The sequence below is a fragment of the Gambusia affinis genome, linkage group LG18 (assembly GCF_019740435.1).
Source record: "Gambusia affinis linkage group LG18, SWU_Gaff_1.0, whole genome shotgun sequence".
Classification (NCBI taxonomy): Eukaryota; Metazoa; Chordata; class Actinopteri; order Cyprinodontiformes; family Poeciliidae; genus Gambusia; species Gambusia affinis.
This window is the reverse complement of record NC_057885.1, coordinates 24,405,515-24,427,722: the sequence shown is the minus strand read 5'-3', so window position 1 is coordinate 24,427,722 and position 22,208 is coordinate 24,405,515. Positions and strand designations below refer to the sequence as shown.

At 38.3% G+C, this 22,208-nt stretch overlaps 1 protein-coding gene across 2 annotated transcripts; it reads right to left on the bottom strand.

Moving 5' to 3' along the window:
* Positions 1-148: 148 nt before the first annotated feature.
* LOC122820812 (tetratricopeptide repeat protein 39B) lies at positions 149-21,486 on the bottom strand. 2 transcript variants are annotated; one of them, XR_006368864.1, is made up of 20 exons: positions 21,240-21,486; positions 14,069-14,103; positions 13,484-13,588; positions 12,663-12,794; positions 11,858-11,928; positions 11,047-11,114; positions 10,450-10,514; positions 10,251-10,356; positions 9,729-9,794; positions 9,514-9,622; positions 9,355-9,422; positions 9,213-9,272; positions 8,011-8,172; positions 7,838-7,929; positions 7,373-7,493; positions 7,182-7,293; positions 6,457-6,574; positions 6,253-6,369; positions 3,397-6,070; positions 149-159 (listed from the first exon to the last, which is right to left on the bottom strand). XR_006368864.1 is itself a non-coding variant. In XM_044098430.1 (19 exons), exons 1-19 carry the CDS (start codon positions 21,276-21,278, stop codon positions 5,974-5,976), a joined length of 1,743 nt encoding a protein of 580 aa, XP_043954365.1. In that variant the 5' UTR covers positions 21,279-21,486; the 3' UTR covers positions 2,722-5,973. The 2 variants fall into 2 exon arrangements, 1 of the variants encoding a protein (XP_043954365.1); XM_044098430.1 differs by lacking the exon at positions 149-159 and having other exon boundaries at positions 2,722-6,070.
* Positions 21,487-22,208: the final 722 nt, after the last annotated feature.

The following is a 22,208-nucleotide window of genomic DNA, read 5'->3' as shown; positions in this document are numbered from 1 at the left end:
CTTTGTTTTTTGTAACACATTTTCAACTTTTCAAACTTCCAGGTTTTTTATTTATTATGTTTTTATCACGTAAAGAGCTGAAATGTTTTGTTGCTGAAATCTTCTATAGAAATAAATTTGACTTCAAAGTGAAAGATTTTTGCTCTCAAGTCAAAACTTCTGAAAAGTTCTGGAAACACAAATAAAATCCTGAAATGTTTCTGTTTTTCTTCTGCATATTTGGTGACAATAAACCTTCAGAAACATCTTCAGTCATCGTCATTAACGTTCTTCATGCTTGTTGTTTATTTTGCATCAAAAGTCTGAAATGTTTGTGCAGCTGCAGAGTTTTCTGACCCTGAAACAGGTTAACGTCCAACGCTGAATAAATAAAGACAATTTCAAAATCACTGAGACGCTTCAGCTAAAGCAAACATCTGCAGCTGAACCATCAAATCCTTTTTCTATTTTCAAAAGGATTCAGACACAATTCAGAAGATTTCTGAAGGATTTATTCAACTTTTACACATTTAAAGAGTTTTTATTTTACTTTTTCTAAAAGGTATCTATGATGATTTTTGTAACCAATGAAGCTCATTTTGACTCTTCAGACCGAAGAGAAATACATAATTAAAAAATAAAAGATTGTTTCAGGTGTCAAAATCGCAAAATGTGCAGAAAATGAGATGAAGTTACAGAAAACACTAAAAAAAGTCAAAATGTGTTCAGATTAACTGATTTAATTTAATTTTACATTTACAGCTCAGAATAAAGTCAGAAAAAACAAATTATGACAGAATAACAGAGTTAGTTTATGAAAGTTTTGCATCCTTCATCACAATTAAAGCTTAGAAATAAAACATAAAAATAAACATTTTCTCAATAATTACCTCAGAAAACTTTGTTAACATCAATTTAACTGGAAAATAAATTATTTTTAGGTTAAAAACCAAAGCAATGAGTTCAAAGTCATGCAAAAATATTAATATAAATCTTTAAAATTGTTTAAATTTACAGGTAAAATGAAGAGTTTTCTAAAAAATGGGAGGAAAAGTAAAAGATTTAAACTAATAATAAAACAAAAACAAACATGGAGGAAAAACTGAAGCATTTTGTTTAAGATATAAAAGCAACAAGTAAAATTTATGGCTTGTAGCTTTATGTGGTTAAATATATCAGAACATAAAATTAATCTCTTATTTACACAAAATAAAACATTTACTGTGGTGAGAAAACAGATAAATAACCTCAGGAACCTTTAATTAATTACTTCAAAGCTTCATTAATTTACTTTGGTAGTTTTTACATAATGTTTCCTGAAACTCAGAACATTTCTGACGTCAAAACATTTTCTGTTTCCGTGGCGACTCGATGAATCCGACACGTTTTCAACTCAAAATCACCACAAAGTTTCTCCAAATGTTCTGGAAGAGCAGACAACCTGAGACTTACAGTTTACAGTTTCGGGGTTCTGTAGAGTCGATGTCAGCAGGCAGTATCTTACCCTCAGGAGACGATGCAGAGGAACTTTCTGAATCTCATTTCTAAAATATTACTGCCGGCTACGTATCCAACAGTTGTCTAATCGTTTAATCTGAACGGATTTTATCGCATTTTATCCGACTTTTACGTCGCAGACATGAGAAATGTCGTCATGATTCTGCCGCAGAAGCAGCCAGACAGAATCTGGATGTAAACAATGGCCAAAGATTATAATTATAAATTTGCATCAGTGAAACAAACCATCTTAAAAGTCGCTAGATGATGTCATCACCTAATTTGCATATTTGGTCTTATGTGATTCAAGTTTTAGAACAAATTCAGTTCAAAAGAGATTAAAAATACAACAAACAAACTTTATGAACTAATTTCATAATGTAAATACTGAACCTACACTAAATAAATCAGTTTTATATGAAAGCCAGGAATTTATTTAGACGCAACATTTTCAGAGAAAGAAACATTAAAATGAATTTTTATGAGTTTGATATCAGACTGACTACATCCGGCACTTGTTGCCAGATGCAGAGTGATTGGTAATCTCCAGTAACATAAAAATAAAAAGATGCTAAATTTGTCGCTAGTTGCATTTTGGAATAAAGTCACCAGAGGAAACTAAAAAAGTTCCATTTTGTGACAAAGTTTGCTGCCTGGTTTGGAGTCGGTTCTGATTCATGAAAGTTATTTTAGAAATCTGGTTTCATCTGCACCGTGACGTCGCCCTGCGTCTCGATAAACCGAAGACAAAGAAACATGGCGGCGACCATGGGTGAAGAGGAGCGCAGGGCGGCGGCCATCTTGATACTACGCTCTTCTTCAGTGTTGATGACGGATGGAAACGGGTCAGTTCTCAACAAATCACCAGAACCAAGCTTCTTCCAAAGTAAACTGTAGGATAGTGACAGCTCACTCCCTCTCCACAGAACCCCGGTTGAAACAGCTGTGAGAAACGATTCGCTCTGTCAGTCGCTTTGCTCCCGAGACGTTCAGGTAAACTTGAAACTACGATGGATCGAGATAAAATGAGTTTAATTATCAGAGCCGCGAAACAGAGAAATTTTATTTATTATCTTTCAAAATCTTATTTTCAATCTAGATTTTGTTTTTTATTGGAAGATAATTCTGGTACCAACATTTATTCTGTTTGTTTTCAGATGAATGTTTCTGCTGTTGCTCTAATTAAAACTCTGAAAACGACAAAAACAAACAAAAGAAAGTAAAATAAAAACACCGACACACAGAAACTGAACAATGTTCCCGTTTCACTTTATTGCACCAAATAAAAGGCCTTGATCTCAACAGGACAAGAAAAACCAAAGATTATATTAAATAACATGCAACATCCTGGACATGGAGACCAGACACACACAGAGGCACCGACGTTCATCACCTGGACAAAACAACAAGAGACACTCACAGGGGTCAAAGGTCGAGGCAGCAAAACGAGTCAAACAGAAATGAAACTGCAAAAACATTTAAAGCTGCAGAACGTCATTTTTATTAAGATGATTTTTTATGTTTGTTATGAGATCATCTGTGAAAAGGTTGATCTCTCTGAGCTGCTATCTGAAGAAATGCACCAAAAGTAAAGAATCAGAGCCAGGAGGCGGGGCTTAGCGCTGTCAATCACCCTCATGAACTCGCTGTTAAATATGCTGATGGCAAAGAAACAGCTGATTGTTACAGGAAAACTGTTTACCTGATGTCATCGGTGGCTAGGCTAACTAGCATTGAGAGAGGCGGATGAGCAGCGTCACACAGCGGTTGATTAACAGCGCTAAGACACGCCTCCTGGCTCTTGTTTTTTAGTTTGCACTAAGCCAGTGGTGATTAATTTATTAATTTTTAACCGATTATTTGTGAAAACATGAAAACAGTTTCAATAAAAATGTAAAAATATTTAATTTTCTAACAAACTGTTTTATCAGTTAAAATCTTAACTTCTTAATTTTCTCCATAAACCATAAATAATCCTGAACTCATCATTTAACCACAATAAACAAAAATAAACAGAAATCCTGTTTTTCAGTGTTTTGTTACAAAACAAATTAAACAAGATTTATTTTCACTCCATTTATTCTAAATCTTATTCAATCAAGACGGTCAAATAAAAACTTCTACTTGTTAAAAAAAGGAAACAACATCCCATCAGTTTTATCACAACCAAATTAAAAACAAGTGGAGTTTGCCCTTTGACCTTTCCTGTTTCCAGGAGCATTTCTCACTCAGACTCGGTTCGTTGCCGCGACTCCTTCATAATCACTACGAACAAAGTTTCCTGAACTGGAAGCATCAAGTTGTTGAGACGATCAGAAACGATCAGAAACGATCAGAAACGATCAGAGACGATCAGAAACGATCAGAAACGATCAGAAACGATCAGAGACGATCAGCGGTTTGATGCTTTAAATGGAAGCAGAAATGAACATAACAAAAATAGATTTCCATCATTTCTATGAATCCATAAACCTCTGAGGCTTTTCCTCCCTCAGAATCTCATTGGACTAAAACACGTAGAATTATTATTTTTGTTTTGGAGAAAATAGATTTGCTTACATTATTGATACACTATAAAGTCGCTCTCCATGTCCATATATATATATACACTTTTGATCTAAATGTCTGTAGGATTTACAGAATATTTCAGGCTATAAAGCAACAAAGCAGAAAACAAAAAGGCAATGTTTGTTCAAAACATTACAAAAATAAAATAAAATTAAAGCTTCAAACCTTCGAGGGCTGAGCAGCCCTGAGGGTGACGTTGTTATTTCTCAGAGACGGAGCAGCAAAAGTGTGAATTTTAATAAAATAATCTCTCTGAAGTGATAAAGAATCCACTTCCTGTTGCTTCATCGTTTAAAATCAATAGTTTTGTTCTAAAAATGTTTCCTAAAACGCCTCCGAGTTTCTTTTTTCAGTGAAAATATTATGCTTTAATCTCATTAGCAGTCAAACTTCCTAATATTATTATTAGTATTTTCAAAGTGCTAATCAAGGAGTAGATTGATTGTACCATGTAATACTGAACGACAGACGTTCTGGTACCGAGCCGTTGTAACAACGAGATGCTTCTTATTCCTCACCTTCTCATCTGTTATCAACCGTCATCGACTTCGTTAAGTTAGTTAGTTAGTCTGTAATTTTCTGTATTTCATTTATAACAGCAATGAAAATATTTATTCAACTTCAAAAAGTCCATTTAAAACATAGCGTACCAATTACACAGCCTTGTGGAACTCCATGTTTAATCAATGTTAATGCTGACGTGTTTTATAAAGACGATAATGTCGAGTTTCCTTGTTGCAGTTTAATAATATTGGACTGTGAATAAAATTATTTTGAGTTTTTTGCCTTTTCTGAAAGTCGTCTGCCGTGTCTGGAGAACAGCAGCTGTTGTCTGTAAGTTGGGTTTTCATTTCATTTAGAGGAACCGACACTAGAAATGGTCCGAGTGCCGGACCCTGTGGAACCCCACCGGGTCAATATTTAAGAATAAAAGTTGTTAAAATGTGGCATTGATGAAGTTACAGAGGTCCTGGTGACTAACTCCAAAAACTGGTAGCTACATGCTAAGCTAACAAGTGGTGCAGAAACCCTTGACTGAATCAAAAGCTGCTCTGTATTTGAGAAACTCAACAATAAATGAAACCCTTCGGCTTCTCAGCATGAACCCGACAGAAACCTGACAAATCATCCAATAACAAGAACAGAAAAATCTAATATGGCTGCTAAAAATGTGCAATTTCTGCCGTTTGTGTGTGTAATCTCCTTCAGATGTGCATAACAGCCTGTGTGTGTGTGAGAGCTTGGAATGAGTGAATTCAGCTGCTTTGTTTAGGCCACCAGTGGTGAAAAGGCTGTGACTGCGTAGAACGACGTGTTTCTATAGAACTACAGACGTTTCTATAGAACTACAGACGTTTCTATAGAACTACAGACGTTTCTATAGAACTACAGACGTTTCTGTAGAACTACAGACGTTTCTATAGATCTACAGACGTTTCTACAGAACTACAGACGTTTCTACAGAACTACAGACGTTTCTACAGAACTACAGACGTTCCTGTAGATCTACAGACGTTTCTCCTCTTAGACTGACTTCAGGGTTTCACCATTTGTTTTGTAATTTAGCACTTTATCCTAAAAATACACATTTTATTATCATTTATTGTAGTGTAGGGTCACTATTTCTGTCTTCAAAAAATAATTAAAGTAAAATAAAGCTAAAGACAGGAAATTAAAACCCCGTCTGTCATTTTGTCCAGAAGTTTTGGTCTCTTTTGGAATAATAAGTTTGGTTTTTACTTTGTGCTTTTTGGTGATCAAAGATGCAGCAGAACCATTTGTGAACAAATCTAATCTGACTTCCTGAAAGGATCATTAACTTCAGAATAAACTGACAGAGAGAAAGCTGCGCCTGCAGCTCAGTCAGGTTTATGGAGCTGAAAGCATCAGGTAGTGTGAATGTTGAAGCGTGAGGTTTTCCAGCTGAGGTCACGGCGTGCTGACCGGCGAACCTTTCAGGCTGCTGAGCGCCGCGTGGATCCTGAAATGAAGCCTGGACTCCATGGAGTAATCCTTGTAGTTCATCCTGAAGGAGAACAAACATCAGTCACTGCAAACCAACCGATTCTGGAATCATAAATCTGCATTAAAAGCTGCTACTTTGCAAAGGTCAAAGTTCAGAAGAATAACTTTTATATCTCAGTTTCTGATGGGTTTACAGCAGCCACTCAGTTCTGCAAACAGTCTCTTGAATTAAAATGAACTTACTTGGCTTTCTCAATGTACGTGGCGGCCTTAACGAAGTCGCCCTGTTGTTTGTACAGCAGACCCAACTCGTAGAGGGAGAACGGGATCAGGTAGTGGTCGTACCTGATGCGACTCTCGCTGCAAACAGACACAGATCTGATCTTTACAGGCAGCAGGAAGCAGGCGGCAGCAGGAAGAGGCCAGGTTACCTGAGGAGTGTGTTACCTGGAGAGAACCTGTGTGAAGCAGAGCTCAGCCTGAAGCAACCGGCCCAGATGTTTCAGGCAGAGACCCTTCAACATCTGGACCAGGCTGCTGTCATCTGGGTGGAACTCGGACGGATCTGAGAGACGGAAAACAAACTGTTAGCATGCTAGCGTTTTAGCATGCTAACGGGTTAGCATGCTAACATCTCAAAGAGACTGTGATGTAAACTGGATGAAGCTCCTTTTGAATTTAACTTCCTCAAGTCCTCACAACAACTTTTGTTTGTTAACTCCTGTAAAGCTTTTCAAAAGTTGCTTTGACATAATAATAATAATAATAATAATAATAATAATAATAATAATAATAATAATAATAATAATAATAATAATAATAATTCACTTTTATTCAGTTGATTTCACTGTGAAAGTTAGTTGAGACTGGAAACGTTTGGTAGAAAGAAAACAGAAAAATAATAAATCAAGCAAAAGGAAATTATTGAGTTCATTTTAATTTAATATGTGATTGATTTATTTTTCATTGCAACAGGCATAACTGCAGCATTTTTGGTTGCAGCATTTTTGGCTTCAGTGTTTTTCTGTTGCATTTGTTTTCCTGTTTTGTAGTGTATTTCCTGTTTGTCCTCCATTTTTTTGTCTCTACAGAGAACATGATCTGTTTCCTGTTTCCATGTATAGTTGTTACGATTCTAGACGTTTCTAACAGAAGTGGATTTCTGAGCTCACTTGTTTCGTTGCGAAGCTGCAGCTCAGCTTTCTCGATGGTGACCAGCAGAGACTCGGTGTAGTCGGCTCTCTTCCCGACGATGGTGAACCCGTTCCAGACGTACATCATCTCCTACAGACAAAAACACAAATTCTTTGAATTTTTCCATTAGTTTCCCAGTTAAGGTGGCGCTGATGTTTGGCTGGCGTACCAGAGCGGGGACGACCAGCGGGACGGGCTGAGCAGCTTTGTAGCGCCTGGATTTCCTCACTGCAAACTTCTCCATGGGGATGGACTTCCCGGCCAGCCGCTGCTTCAGCCCCTCCACCTGCCTGCACACAGAAACACCTTCACAACCTGGAACCACCACTAAACACTCAACTCTGACAGAAACCTTTTAGTTCCACTGCAGACATAAATGTTTACTGAAAGTCACGTTTTCAAAACGCTCTGACTCACGTTTTTAAGTTTATTTTTCAGATTTCCATACATTGAAAGTTTTTACACCATGAAACAAATTTCTATTTCTTTATTTAATCTCTAGAAAAAGTGATTTCATGGTTGAAAACCTTTTCGCTTCCAAACATGTTTGGCCTTCGTTAACAGAGACAATTGAAAGGTTTCAGTGTGTCCTGCAGTTTCAGTTTGTTACACAGTGAAGGTTTATAAAATCAACCTAAAGATTTCTACGATGTCTTCTCCAGTCTTCCTCACGTCGTCCTCCGTCATCATGCTGAGGATCGCTGCTTTCTGGTACATATAGATCGCCTGAAAACCACAAACACACAAACACACACACACAGTTGAGCCGCTGTGGATTTTAGTTTGTTCACGCTGTGAGAATCTGACCTTTGACCAGCGGCTCTCTTTGCACAGCAGGTCGGCGTATCGGTACGCCTGCTGCCACTCCTGCTGGAAGGAGTGGGTCCACATCAGCTCCCAGTAACACAGGTGGTGGATCTGCTTCCACTCCTGCTGGCTGCTGATGCACTCCTCAAACCTGGACCGCGCCTTCAAAACGGAGCGGAGCTTTAAACAGTTCGCCTCCGACTCAAACATTTGAAACAAATGACTTTAAAGTTTTAATGTTGGTAAAACAAGCAGAGAGAATCAGACACATGATCTGAAACGTTCTGGGAATATTTAGCTGCAAATCCTGAAAACATGATGAGAGAATAAATAGATGTGCATCAATGTTTCTTTAGAAACCTGATTTTAAGAAGAAGAAATATTGGTAAATATTTTAATATTTGTAGAAAGTTGTGTTTTTTGGTCAATTTTAAGCATGTATAGCTACAAATCTAAGCCGTTGTTTGTGACGCATGTCTCATCAACGACGTAAAAGTCGGATAAAATGTGACTGAAGACACTTTGCAAACTATAAGATCCGTATCAAATTTAGTTCCACATGTGGAAGAGGAAAACAATCCGATTTGTCTCAGTGGAAAGATTCGGTCCATTCAGACGGCGGTGAAACAGTCGGATCTACAAACGTAGAAAAGGCTTTTCAAAATACCAAAGATCGAATATTTAGGGAAAGTTGTTTTTAAAAATAAAGCTTTTAAAAGTTCTGGAAGAAGAAAACTTTATTTTTTCAGAAAATGCCAAAGTTTTTCTGTTTTTTTACCATATATATGAAAAATAACAGAAAATAGATTGAATTTATAAATGTAATACTTTATATAGATTTATGTTAAAGATCAGATGGTAAAATGTATCATGATATGAATGAATCATTTCCAGACATGAACAGATTATGTTAGAAATCCCTGAAAACTAGCAGCTTTTAAAATATCATCTTTGCCTTTGAGTCTTTTTTTCCTGTTGGTTTCATATCAATAAATGTTGCTTTTAAATTTCAAGTTGTGATTTATCCCAATTGGTCGACTTTTTAAAACTTGACGTTTTGGCTCTGGTTGTGAGTAGTGACAGATTTATAAACGATGCTGTGTTGCATTTGAGTTTCAGTTTTTAAGATCTCTTTGCCATAAACGGATCAAAATGTTGTAAAAATAAACGTTTCCACTGCACAGCTCTCTAAATGAACAAACCTTCTCAAAGTTTCCTCGCAGGGTGGCGATACGCGCGGAGTAGAAGAGGATTATGGAGCCCTTAAAGAAACAATAACCATAAATCCATCTATAAATCCCAATCGATCGATACGCGATGGAACAGAGTCTCTATTCGTCTTACTTTGGGGTATTTTTGTTGGTATGGCTCCAGCAGAGCTTCAGCCTCCATCAGGTTTCCCTCCCCCGTTCCTTATGTCAAAAACAGAAACAAGTAACTATAAACCGATGAAATATTCAGGTTACGACGGGAAACAAATGAAGATTTGTAGAAATTTCCTACCCAGGATCAGCGACACGTAAGTGTTGTAGAAGAGCAGAGTCAGCACACAGATTATCGAACGCAAACTTTGGCTGGCTGCTCCCTCCCTCAGCTGAGACAAACCAAAACTCTGCAGGAGGGACAGGCAGTGAGACGGACACCTCTTTTCACAGCAGAGACATTCGTTTCCTGTCTTTAATAAAATATCTGAGGTTTAAAAGAGGAGGAAAACTCACCCTGTTTCCTGAGAAGCCAATAAACTCCAACAACCGTAAAACCTTCTGAGGAAGGAGAGACAGCATCTGGAACAAAAAATCAAATTCAAAGATTCATTAACAAAGTGCAGCTAAATATAACTTACTTTGTATAATTTGTATCTTTGTAACTGTAAGAGTTTGGGAATGTTTGCCGATATGCTGATGATGCAGCGCTAAACGCAGCAGAGTCCAAAAAATGGACAAACATTTAAAAGACTTTATATGTGTTTGAGTTTAAAAACCCAATAAACTCCAACAACCTTAAAATATACTGAGGAAGGAGAGAAAACAATTAAATCAATCATTAAGAAAGTACACCTAATTATAATTTATTTTGCATAATTTGTATCTCTGTAACTGTAAGACTTTAGGAATGTTTGCCGATATGCTGATGATGCAGCGCTAAACGCAGCAGAATCCAAAAAATGAGATTTTCTGTGTTTAAAAACAGAAATGCTTCAGGAAACCTTCACATCAGTTAAATGAATTTTCCTCACCCACCAGGTTAAAAGAGCCGATGCCCAGCTTGACTCCGCCCTCAAACTGTCTGAAGGAGTTAAACTGCTCCGCCTTGTCCTGGCTGATGTTCAGCACGTTCTGACAGTCCCTAACGAGAAACACGAAGCCTGATATTATAATCAATTATTATTTAAATTATGTCTCAGATGGAGGAACTTTTAGCTGCTCGTTAATCACTCACTTGTAGATTTGGTAGCTTGTTCGAATCTTGATTCCTCCTTTTATGAAACTGATCATGTTCTCATCCTGGAAAATAAGGACAGAAAAAACGAGTTTATTTACGCTAAAACTGACCATTTTAAATTTTGGTTTTCCTGTCAGATTTAAATCTTCACACCTGGAGGATTAATAACAGTAATTTCTGTTTCTTCCCCAACATTCATTGGAGCAAAATTAGAAATACAACACAAAACAGAAAGATATAAACCTGATTTTATTCTGACGGGTGTCAAGATAAAAATTTGCCACAATAGAAAACAAACTTTGAAAACCATCGTGACTTTAAGAAACACCACAGAGAATAAGTGATGAAGCAAAGTGGACAAAGAGACAAGGTCCACAAAAACACTGAAATAAGACACTTAATTTACAGAAATTCATCCTACATGAAGGAGATTTTATTTGTGGGTAACATTAGAACCTTTTCTTATTTCTATTATCTAATATTCACAGACCAGTTACAGAAAACAAGCCTATTTTAGTTAAAAATACAGTGATTTTATTGAAGGATGAACATAATTCCAATATATTTATCTGATTTGATGACAGAGACTCTGACCTGGATGAAAGTGAGCGTTGCTTTCTGCAGAAGGCATTCAGCATAGCAGAGCTCTGCATGCATTTCCTCTGCAAACACAAAGACAGGCAACAGTTTTCTACGGCTTTCTGGTTCTACTGCCCAGTTACAGTCAGTCATTTCCCAGTTACAGTCAGTGATTTCCCAGTTACAGTCAGTGATTTCCCAGTTACAGTCAGTGATTTCCCAGTTAAGTCAGTGATTTCCCAGTTACAGTCAGTGATTTCCCAGTTACAGTCAGTGATTTCCCAGTTACAGTCAGTGATTTCCCAGTTAAGTCAGTGATTTCCCAGTTACAGTCAGTGATTTCCCAGTTACAGTCAGTGATTTCCCAGTTACAGTCAGTGATTTCCCAGTTAAAGTCAGTGATTTCCCAGTTAAAGTCAGTGATTTCCCAGTTAAAGTCATTTCCCAGTTAAAGTCAGTGATTTCCCAGTTAAGTCAGTGATTTCCCAGTTACAGTCAGTGATTTCCCAGTTAAGTCAGTGATTTCCCAGTTAAAGTCAGTGATTTCCCAGTTACAGTCAGTGATTTCCCAGTTAAGTCAGTGATTTCCCAGTTAAAGTCAGTGATTTCCCAGTTACAGTCAGTGATTTCCCAGTTACAGTCAGTGATTTCCCAGTTACAGTCAGTGATTTCCCAGTTAAGTCAGTGATTTCCCAGTTAAGTCAGTGATTTCCCAGTTACAGTCAGTGATTTCCCAGTTAAAGTCAGTGATTTCCCAGTTACAGTCAGTGATTTCCCAGTTACAGTCAGTGATTTCCCAGTTACAGTCAGTGATGAGGGTTGGTACCTTCCTGTAAGTTGGACTGCTTGCTGATCAGGCTGGACAGAGAACCGACCACCGAGTTTCTCTTTCTGAACCTGGAGAAACATTTCAGATCTTTGGTTTGGTGACCTCATAGTTCCTACTGTAATGAAGAAGGTTTTCTGATCATATGAGGCCAAAATGTAACATTTTTATCTCCATACAAACTCAGAGGTACGGTGGAGTCGACGCAGTTCCCCTGAACGCACCGTCCAGAGGCTGAAACATGGTGGTGGCAGCATCATGCTGTTGAGTGTTGACGGTAGCATGAAGTCTAGAGCTCCACTGCAGGAGATTATTATTGGATGGTTTAAATCAGAGCATCTTCATGCATGAGAATGGCCTAGTTAAAGTCTAAGTCTAAAGTTAAGAGGGAACCTGTGAGAAGACTTGAAAACTGACATTCCCAGATTTCCTCCAACCAATCTGACTGAGGGGGAGTGAAAATGGCGCCACCTGGTGTCATAAATATGTACAACTGGTTGGTTGGTTCCATCAAATGAAAAGCAGTGAAGTTTGTTTTTGGAACCAAAGATGTGAAAAAGTTTGAGACATAAAGGTCGTTGGGGTCAGAGGAACTGGATGAAACTTCATGAAACTTCAGCCAAACTGGGTGGATTCCACCGTACCATCAAACCCATCAGCTGGAAACCAGTTCAGGACTTTTTTAGAACAGAGTTCAGCTAAAACTGATGCTTTTGATGTGAAACGTGACGGTTGGCTAAAGGCGGTTAAAGGCAGCTAAAGGCGGTTAAAGGCGGCTAAAGGCGGCTAAAGGCGGCCATCTTACCGGTGGCAGGTCTGCAGCGCCTGCTTGATGGTCTCCATGGCCGTCTGGATGTCCTTCTGGTCAAAGGTCATGGTGGCCTGCATGACCAGGATGCTGCTGTAGCCCAGAGCGTGGTACATGCTGTGCTTCCACCTGAACACACAACGGGTCGGTTAGGACCGCAGAACCAGCACACAGCGACCCAAAACAGGACCGGAGCCGGTTCAGGGACAGAACCAGTTCTGATGGAGGGGAGGAACCAGTAAGGAACTGGTTTGATTCCAACCAGGAGAGGAAAGAAAGGAGACGACAGGACACACGGAGGGATGGAAGGAAGGAAGGACAGAAAGGAGGAAAGGAGGAATGTGCAAGGAAGCAAAGAAAAAAAAAACAAGGATAGACAACAAAGAACAGAAGGAAAGAAAATACAATTTAGGAAGGACACAAGGAAAGGAAATAAGGATAAATAAGAGATTTAGGATTGAAAAAGATTTAAAAAATAAGGACACAAAGAATAAAAGAAGGAAAAACTAAATGACTTAAGGGAGTCAACAGGACTGAATAGTTTAATTTTCTATAATTATGGAAGGCGGGTGTCTAGTTAAATCCTGAAAACAAATCAAAACAACTCAGCAAAGAAGAAGAAAAATGTGTTTAAATTCCTTCACAATAAAAGACTCATTGTTGGTCATCAGCTGGAAACCAGTAATTAGATTTAGAGGAAATTTATTTCCACACAGGAATCCCACCGAGAAAAACATCTACATTTAGAAAATGTTTTAGTATTTAGTTTTTACTGCTTTACTTTTCTGACATCAACATTAGTTGGAAAAGAGTCTCACCACGGCTTGAGCAGGTCCAGAGCCTGAGAGAACCTGTTGTTGAGCACCAGGTTGAGAGCGCACTGAGTCTCCTGGATGGCAGTCTGCAGGTCCATCTGACACGCCCTGCACACACACACACACACACACACACACACACACACACACACACACACACACACACACACACACGCACACAGAGATAAATGAAACCAACAGCACAAGTTGAGTGTTAGATTTTATGGCCCTCTGTTCTCTAATGTCTTGTTTTCTAGCAGTAAATGGGGGGAAGGATCTCAATACTGAGACACACCGCTTTTCTAAATGTGTGAAAGGCAAAAGATGTACTGCACATAACTATTTGTACTAACAGTATGAGTAAACCTAAATCTAATTCAAAACTTTACGGTGAAATAATAAAATTATAAGAAAATAGAGTTTTATTAAAGCGGCCCAGATCGTCAGTCAAGTTCTGGTCCTGACATGATCCAAGGTCAAATGTACAACGATGGACAGAAGGAGAAACTGGAGCCTGACAGGAAATGAAAACAACAGAGACACGTTTTCAGCTCTAATATCAGCGGGTGTTAGCGTGAGCGAACTTACGAAGGAATCCGATCGAAGGCATCCTCAAAGCAGTCCTGAAACAGAAACACAGAGGTGAGCTAACTGCTCTGCTTCGTTATAAATCCTCACAAACAGATCAAACACTTTAGATACAGGGTCATCACAGGTCAACCCAAACCATATTTTGGTGAAATGTTGAAACACGCTACATTTTGATAACTTTTCATCGTTCCCGGTGTGTAAATGTCAAAAATGACCAAAAATAATGATCTGACACAAAATGGCCGCCTTCCTGTACGTTTTAGGACTTAACTTCAAGAGACTTTTATTCTTGATTAGCAGGGATTTCAGACTGTCTCACTGTAGGGGGCGCTGTAGATTCCACTGAAATCCGGCGCCGCAGGTTGAAGAACAATGGATGGATGGCATTTAGCAGCATTAGAATAGCCAGTCTGATGGCTTTCTTAGCTGAATTTCTCCATGTTGACTCATCAGTGGGGCTGCAGTAAAACTTTTGCAGTAAAATTTTGCTTTGCAGCATTTTGTAACAGTTTGGGTGTGACGGTATGCAGACTGGAGACGTGGCCTTGACCAGAAAACAAACCGCTAAAGGATCTGCTGACATGCTAATTTAGCAAAGTCCTCAGAAAACCAAAGTCTCACATTTCAAATCTTAAGTTTTCACTCTTAGTGAGGAAACAGTTTCACAAAAAAATCCCCTTTTGCTCAAAACTAATCTGCATTTCATTGTCAAATACAAAACCTTCCTGCCCACCTCCACCTGTATGTATTTTCCCAAAGCATGTTTGAGCGGCTTCAACAGGAGTAAACCTCACAGTGTTTCTTTAGAGCCTCAGTAACAGGCTAATAATAGCTGTCCAGCAGCTCCTTACATAACCGCATCCAGCTGCAGCCATAAAGAGGAACTCTGCCTGCAGGCTGCAGCCATCCAGCCTCCAACGTCCAACCAGCTGCTGCACAGCCAGAAACACTCAATACGAATCTGTTCACTGTGCATCAACAGCTCAAACTGCAGGGAGCCGTGGAAACCATGCAGCAGCTACAGACATGTCTAAACCTGAGCTCAGTCTAAATCAAACACATAATTCTGAAAAACAGCAGAGAAACAGAAAATATTTAACAAAGAATGATGTCTTTTAAAAAGCTACAAAAATGGAAATAAACATCAAACTTTAATTAAAGCCAAAGAAAAAAAAACCTGTTTAAAGACAACCTGGAGATCAATCTGTTAAAGCTCTATAGATTAAATAATAATAAATAATAATAATAATAATAATAATAATAATAATAATAATAATAATAATCTCCACAAAAGCATTTAAAAAATCTTACAAAACACATAAAAACAAGATCTTTGGTAACTGACCCAGTGAACAGAGGAGACAGTGAATGTAAATAAACCACCATGCTAAACGTAGCATTTAAGCTAACTTTAGCTGAAAAATAAATAAAATATGTTTTATTTGCTCAGTTACATTTTAAATGTGCTACAATTAGCTTTATACACACACACACTCTGAGAATAGTTTCAGGAAACATTTATAATAATTCAGTGTGAATCCAAACAGTGTCTTTCACGCCCTCGTTTCAGGGACGCATCACTTCCTGTCTGACAGCAGAATCTGTTTCCAGGATTCCTCAGAGCTGCTGAAGCTCCTGCTGTGTGCGTCTAAAAACAGACAACTGTTGTTGAATCAGCCCAGCCAGCATGTTACAACACAGAACCCAAGACTCTGAAAACCCAAAACTGAAGCTCTGATGTAGATGTTGGTACAGCTAGATTAGCCAGTAGAGCTAGTTAACTAGATATCCCAGTAGGATAAGCAGGTAGGAAGCCAGACAGGATGGATGAGTAGGCAGCTACTGAGCTGGATGGCCGAGTCCAGAACCAGGCAGTCGGGTCAGGAACCAGCTATCCAGGTGAAAAGCTAAGTAGCTAGCTTCCTTTCAATGGGAAACGTGTTGGTTGCCATGTCAACGGATTGTTAGCCGGGTCAATGAGTAGATAGCCAGGTTGGGCTATCTAGTTGTTTAGGTCAGAGGTAAACAGTGCGGTGGGTTGGTAGAGAACTAGACAGGCTGGTAATGAGGTAGTTTGGTAGGTAAGAAGGTCGGTTATGAATTCATTAATTCATTCATTCATTCACAGAAAGTGAGGCTGCCATGAATCGGCACCATCAGTTCTTCTGACCACCAACATCATGCAAGGTGGGTGAAGCTGCATGACGGTGAGACGACGACTGAGACGGACGGGTTTCAACGAATCTATAATTAAAATAATAATTCAGAACTTTAACTTTACAGAAATACAGAACTGGTAAATTCACACGTCTACATTCCTTCATCTTTACATATGAGCTTTAAAATAGCTTCCATCCCTCTTCAAGTGTCTGAACATCAACGGGATTACTAACTATTAAATATTAACCAAGTAAGCAGGATGGTAAAAGTCAGTTAGTTTCTAAGACCAGAGAGGAAACGGATCACATCAGGCAGAAACACGGAGAGTTCAGAGACAGAAAGGTTCTCCAGTAACGGCTGCAGCTTTCATTAATTAGTCAGGACCTTCATGCCGTGTCCGATTACCGGCCACCTGCACTATAAACCCACCAGGAACCACCAGAATCAAAGACTTCAAAAGCCCAGAGGAACCAGACAAAGTTTTTAATTTTTACCAAAACAGCAATAAACTTTTCTGCACATCCTGAGAAAACTTTACGTCGTTTTGTGGGACTTTATTGACCCATTAGAAGGACTAAACACCGTTTAGTCTTTTCTTCACTGACAGAAAACCAACTCAAACTTCAGTCAACACAACAATCAGAGAATCAGAGGAAATTAAAGAAACCAAATTCATCACGTAAAGCTGTCTGCTGAAAATAAAACAAAGTTTTCTCTTGATTGTTAATCAGAGGTAAAAATTATTCAGACAGAAATAAAACGTCCGATGTTGACGATATGGATGTTTCGTGTCTCTGGTAAGGCACAGAGCCATCGGTGGCCGGGAGCGTTGGCCGGGTCCGAACTTATTCAGGAAACCTGTTTCCATTTTCTCTTTATTGTATCGACTCTTTTTCTGAAAAGTCAATAAAAAAAATAAAAAAAATAAAATAAAACTCCCAGCGACAGTAAAAACCTTCTTGTAAAATTGAGGAAGATATTTTTGAATTTTTTATTTCCATCAAGCTTTTTTACTGCGATCCGACAAAATGAGATAAAAACACGTCACATCGCTTTTCTACTCCAGAGAACCGGAAAGTTCAAAAAGTAAATTAATGTCAGTTCACAACTTAATAATCCTGCTTCATAAAACTAAAGTCTTTCTTTACTCAGAAAATTTCTACAAACTTAAAAAAGATTGTTTTTATAATCTTTATTCATGGAATAAAACTTAAAAACAGCTGAGCTTCACTGAATGCAAACATTTTGAAACATTTTGGTAAAATAACAACATTTGCTTTCATATATTATCCGTCCTCGTTATATTTCTGTTGTGTCTTTAGATTTATTAATCAGTGCTGTAGTTACAGTTCCAGCCTGGGTTGCCAGAGGGTCAAAGGTCACAGCCCTGCAACATATCAACAGTGTTTTGTGCACATGGTTAATTGGTGTCTTTGTGTTTTTATGGTGTTTCTGTGCAGCGTCAGCAGCAGAACCTTTATCCCAGATCCTATAAACCCAGTTAGTCTCACATTCCTCAGCCAGTCGGCTGATTTCCTCCCAAACCGACGAGAAGGAATGAAGCTTCCAGAGGTCAGATTAGAAACGAGCTGAAGGAAAAATATCCTTCTGTTTCTGAGAGGCTTTTTATTCTCGTTACGTTTCTCAGGCAAATAAAATTAACTTCATACCAACAAAACAGAACCTGGAGAAAAATCACCAGATAATCCAAAACCAGAAAACCTGCAGCAGAAAGAGACTTTCTGCAGAGTTAAAGCCACAAAACGCATCAAAATATTTCCAGTTTCCAGATGGAAGAAAAACTAAAACTGTTCATGAGCAGGAATGAACCTTCGTGGGAGGATTTCCTGTTTTCAGTTTGTTTTGGTTATAATTTAAACTAGATTTTGTATTTTCAGCTTAAAGTTTAAGTTGAATTCAAATTTTGCCTCATTACTTGATATTATTCTGATTTTAACATTAATCCTGATAAAAAAATAATTACTGTTACAGATTTAATAAAAATAAATATTAAAAATCTCCTTCCAACTTTAAATATCTGCCTATTTTTTCAAGCAACAGGAAACACGTCCTTTAATCTCAAACTACGAGTGTTTTGTCTCTAAAGCATCTAAAAGATCCTTTAATTCAGACATTTATGATTAGTTTAAGTCAGGGTCTCAAACTCCAGTCCTGCAGCTTTTAGATGTTCCTCTGCAGCATCTGAACAGAACCACTGGGTCATCAAGGTTCTGGAGAACCGACCCACACCAGGAGGAAATGAAACCGTTTCATTCCAGGGTTTAGTACCTGAGGCTCATCTAAAACCTGCAGGACGGACTGGAGACCTGGAGGTCCAAATAAACACTCCCTGTAGTTTATAGTTTATAATTTAAACTGGCACAGCCCCAGTTTAACCAGAACAAACCAGACAGTTTGATAAAACCAGTTAAACTTTAATCCTTCAGTCGCTTTGAAACGTTTCTCAGTTCAGACAGAATGAACAGAAAAACAGCATCAAGGAGGAGTACTCATGTTGTTCTGATGCAAACAGCTGGTGGCTGGACCAGGTCCGGTATTTACACACACACACACACACACACACACACACACACACACACACACACACACACACACACACACAGGACCTGTCACTATCACTGAAAGCTGATTACACGCTGCTGATGGATCAGTTTAATAACGTCTCACCTGAGCTGATTAATTTCAGCAGCTCCCAGTGGAAACAGAAGAAGACGGAGAAACTAAGCAGAGGAAACTGTCCTGACGCAGAGAAGCTCCCCTCATCCACGCTGTAATAAAATAAAATAATAAAACCTAAAGTGGTGTGACGACGGGAGGCCGGATGCTCCGAACGCTGCCTGGACGTCGTTCAGAGCCGCCGGCGACTTCCTGTCAGTCTGCAGCGTTTAGGAGCAACGAACATGAAAACCTGAACTGACAGAAACACGTTTCCACTACAAATACAGACAAACCTCTGTCCACATTCTGCTGATGATTGTAACGTTTCCATCAAATTAAATAGAAATTATATGAATATGTTTCTTCAAAAACGTCCCAAATGCAAACAGTTTCACAGATTAAACTCTAGTGAGAGCAGAGCTTCTTCTACATCTTTAACTTTATTTAATGTTTAAATAAAGAGCAGTCGTCCAAAAATCACCACAAAGTATTTGGTACAAAGTCTACTGCTGCTGCTGCCATTAAATATTTAAAACTACATCATCAGACAGATGGTGTAGTTTATTATAGTTTATATATTATTAGTATAAAGTTATTCAGTGGAAATTTTGGTATTTTAAGAATGAAATTGACAATAATTCATATTAGTGACAAAAAATAGAAAATCAGGCAAAATAAACTTTTCCAAATCAGTTTCTTTCTTTTTCAATAAAAAACTGATTTAACAGAAACTGTCTCCGAGTCTGGAGGGTTTCTGGTTCAAACGTTTGTTTTTCTTTCAGAAAATCCAGAAATTTAACTCAAGTAGAAGAAATATTCATAAAAACATTCATCCAGTAAAAGTAAAAAGTACAGCGTTGTGTTAGAACAAGACATTTTTATATTTTATCAGTGAAATGATCTGTTAATGGAAGTAATACTGTTTTAAAAATCAATATTAAGGAGTTCATTAGAAATCAGTTTTGTCTCATTTTAACTGTGTTGTTTGACAGAAAATAGTTGGTCAGATTTTGTTTTTGCAGTGAATTCATGCAATTTTTCATCTTTTGTTTTCATTTCTTTTATGGTTATTTTGAGTTGAAGTTTTATGAAAAGTATTTTTGTAGGTTTTTGTGACATATAATTTAGTTTTTATGAATAAAGACTGACTGCATGTGTGTTGCTAAGTGTGGTCAGTGACTCTGAACTGGTTTCATTAGAAAAAGAAAAACCTCCTGCGTCGTTTTTCCTGGATTTTCCCATTTTAGATCCGCGGCTGCAACTAGAGCTTTAAAACATGGAGACTCTGTTTTCAGAGATCTGACCCACTGCTGCTTGTAACGGCAGAAAACATCTCAGCTTTTCTGTTACACATAACCATGAAGAGCTGAGCAGTTGTTTGTGGTCGGCAATGAAACAGTAAGTAGGTCAAGAGGAAGAGGACAAACTTGACTCTGACGAAGAGGAAGGAGGAGAATCAGACAGAAAAATTTGTTTTCCTTTCAATTTAAGTTCATTTATCCAATGTAATAGAAAAATGTCAGCATATGGATTTACAGAAGAACTCTGGATTATTTAGACTTTAAACTTTATCGTGTTTCTTCTAAATGGATCCATTATTAGCATTCATGAAGCCATTTTGTAGTTTCTTCAAACCTTCTAGATAAATCGTTAAAATAACAGCAGAAACAACCGAAACGTGACTCAGCAGCAACAGTTTCAATTTATTATTATCTAATAAAACTTTTGTACTATTCAGTGGGTGAAACATTGAAACATTGATAAGTGGAGGGAATTTAATCTGGAGTTATGTACCATCTTTACCACTAGAGGGCACTACATCCATCACAGTGCACCTTTAATCCAAATTTAATGTAAATCAGGTGAAATTTAATAAACTTTCAAGTGAGAATCTGTCATTATTTTATTATTTTTACAGTATGTGAAATTATTTTATTGTTTTTACAGTGTGTAGAAGGATTTCGATGTTTTACAGTGTAGAAGGATTTCAGTGTTTCTTTCTGTGCAAAAGAATAAAAGGTGTGACACTGAAGGAAAAGGAGTTTCCAAACCAGCCCGGTCAGGTTTACATAACTGATTTGAATGTTTTCTCAATCAGCCCCGTTTATTACGTCATTATTTAAACTTAAACGATAATATTTGATAGAAAATGTGCAGCAGCAGCTGAAGACGATGAGTGAAGGTTATGTCAGGAACAGGATGTGACATCCCGGCTCCCTCCGGAGGGTTTTGGGAGAATTTAAAGGGCAGAGGAGGAAACCATCCGGGATGTAACCGGAGCCTCCGGAGGAAATGGACCGGCTGAAACGTGATAGCGGCGGGATCTCACCTCCTCCTCGGCGGCCGCCCCGTTGCCGACGTGGGCCATGTCTCCCGTGTTTCTCCTCCCGGAGCTGCGCTGCTGTCTGCGCGGCTTCAGGCGCGTCCGGCTGGCATGTCGCTGCGCCGCCCGGCCAGAACCCGTCCTCTGGCCGCGGTGGGTCCGGCAGGTTCCGGAGTCAGGGGGTCCCGGTTCGTCCTTGCGCCTATCGGACACGGAGGTTCGGACTCTGAAGTGCTCTTCCGTGAAGTGCAAGACGGACACGCCTCCCACATTTCATCTCTCCGCCCACAGAGAGAGGGGGAAGAGGGGGGGAGAGAGAGAGAGAGAAAGAGAGAGAGAGAGAGAGAGAGAGAGAGAAAATGGATGAATCTGCATAATTTTTGCATAAAACTGAATCTCAGTCTGCTGCAAATCAAAACTTCTATTTGCAGGGACAACAACAACAACAACAACAACAACAACAACAATAATAATAATAATAATAATAATAATAATAATAATAATAATAATAATAATAATAATAATAATAATAATAATAATAATAATAATAATAATAACTGTATTCAATATTAAGCAAAATGATTTTTAATGATTTAGGGAAAAAAACTATGGAGAACCAAAACTGACATAATTAAAAATAAAAGCAGAAATTAAAACATTTAATTTTTCATCAAGGAATGTTCACATTTTTTAGCTTTTTCCTCATACGGGCATTTTATCCTGTTTTTATTAATACCTTTTCATAATGAATGAATGAATGAATGAATGAATGAATGAATGAATGAATGAATGAATGAATGAATGAGAGCCTTCAGGCTTCTGCTGATTGGTTGGTTCGGATCTCTGCAATAGAAACTTTTATAACTCGTTTTAATATTTTTCATGTGGACGTTCAGGCAGAACACGTTTCCTCTCAGGGACTCAGAGGTTCTCCGCCTGGTTCTTCACAGTTTGGACCAGCGGCTCCCTGGCCTG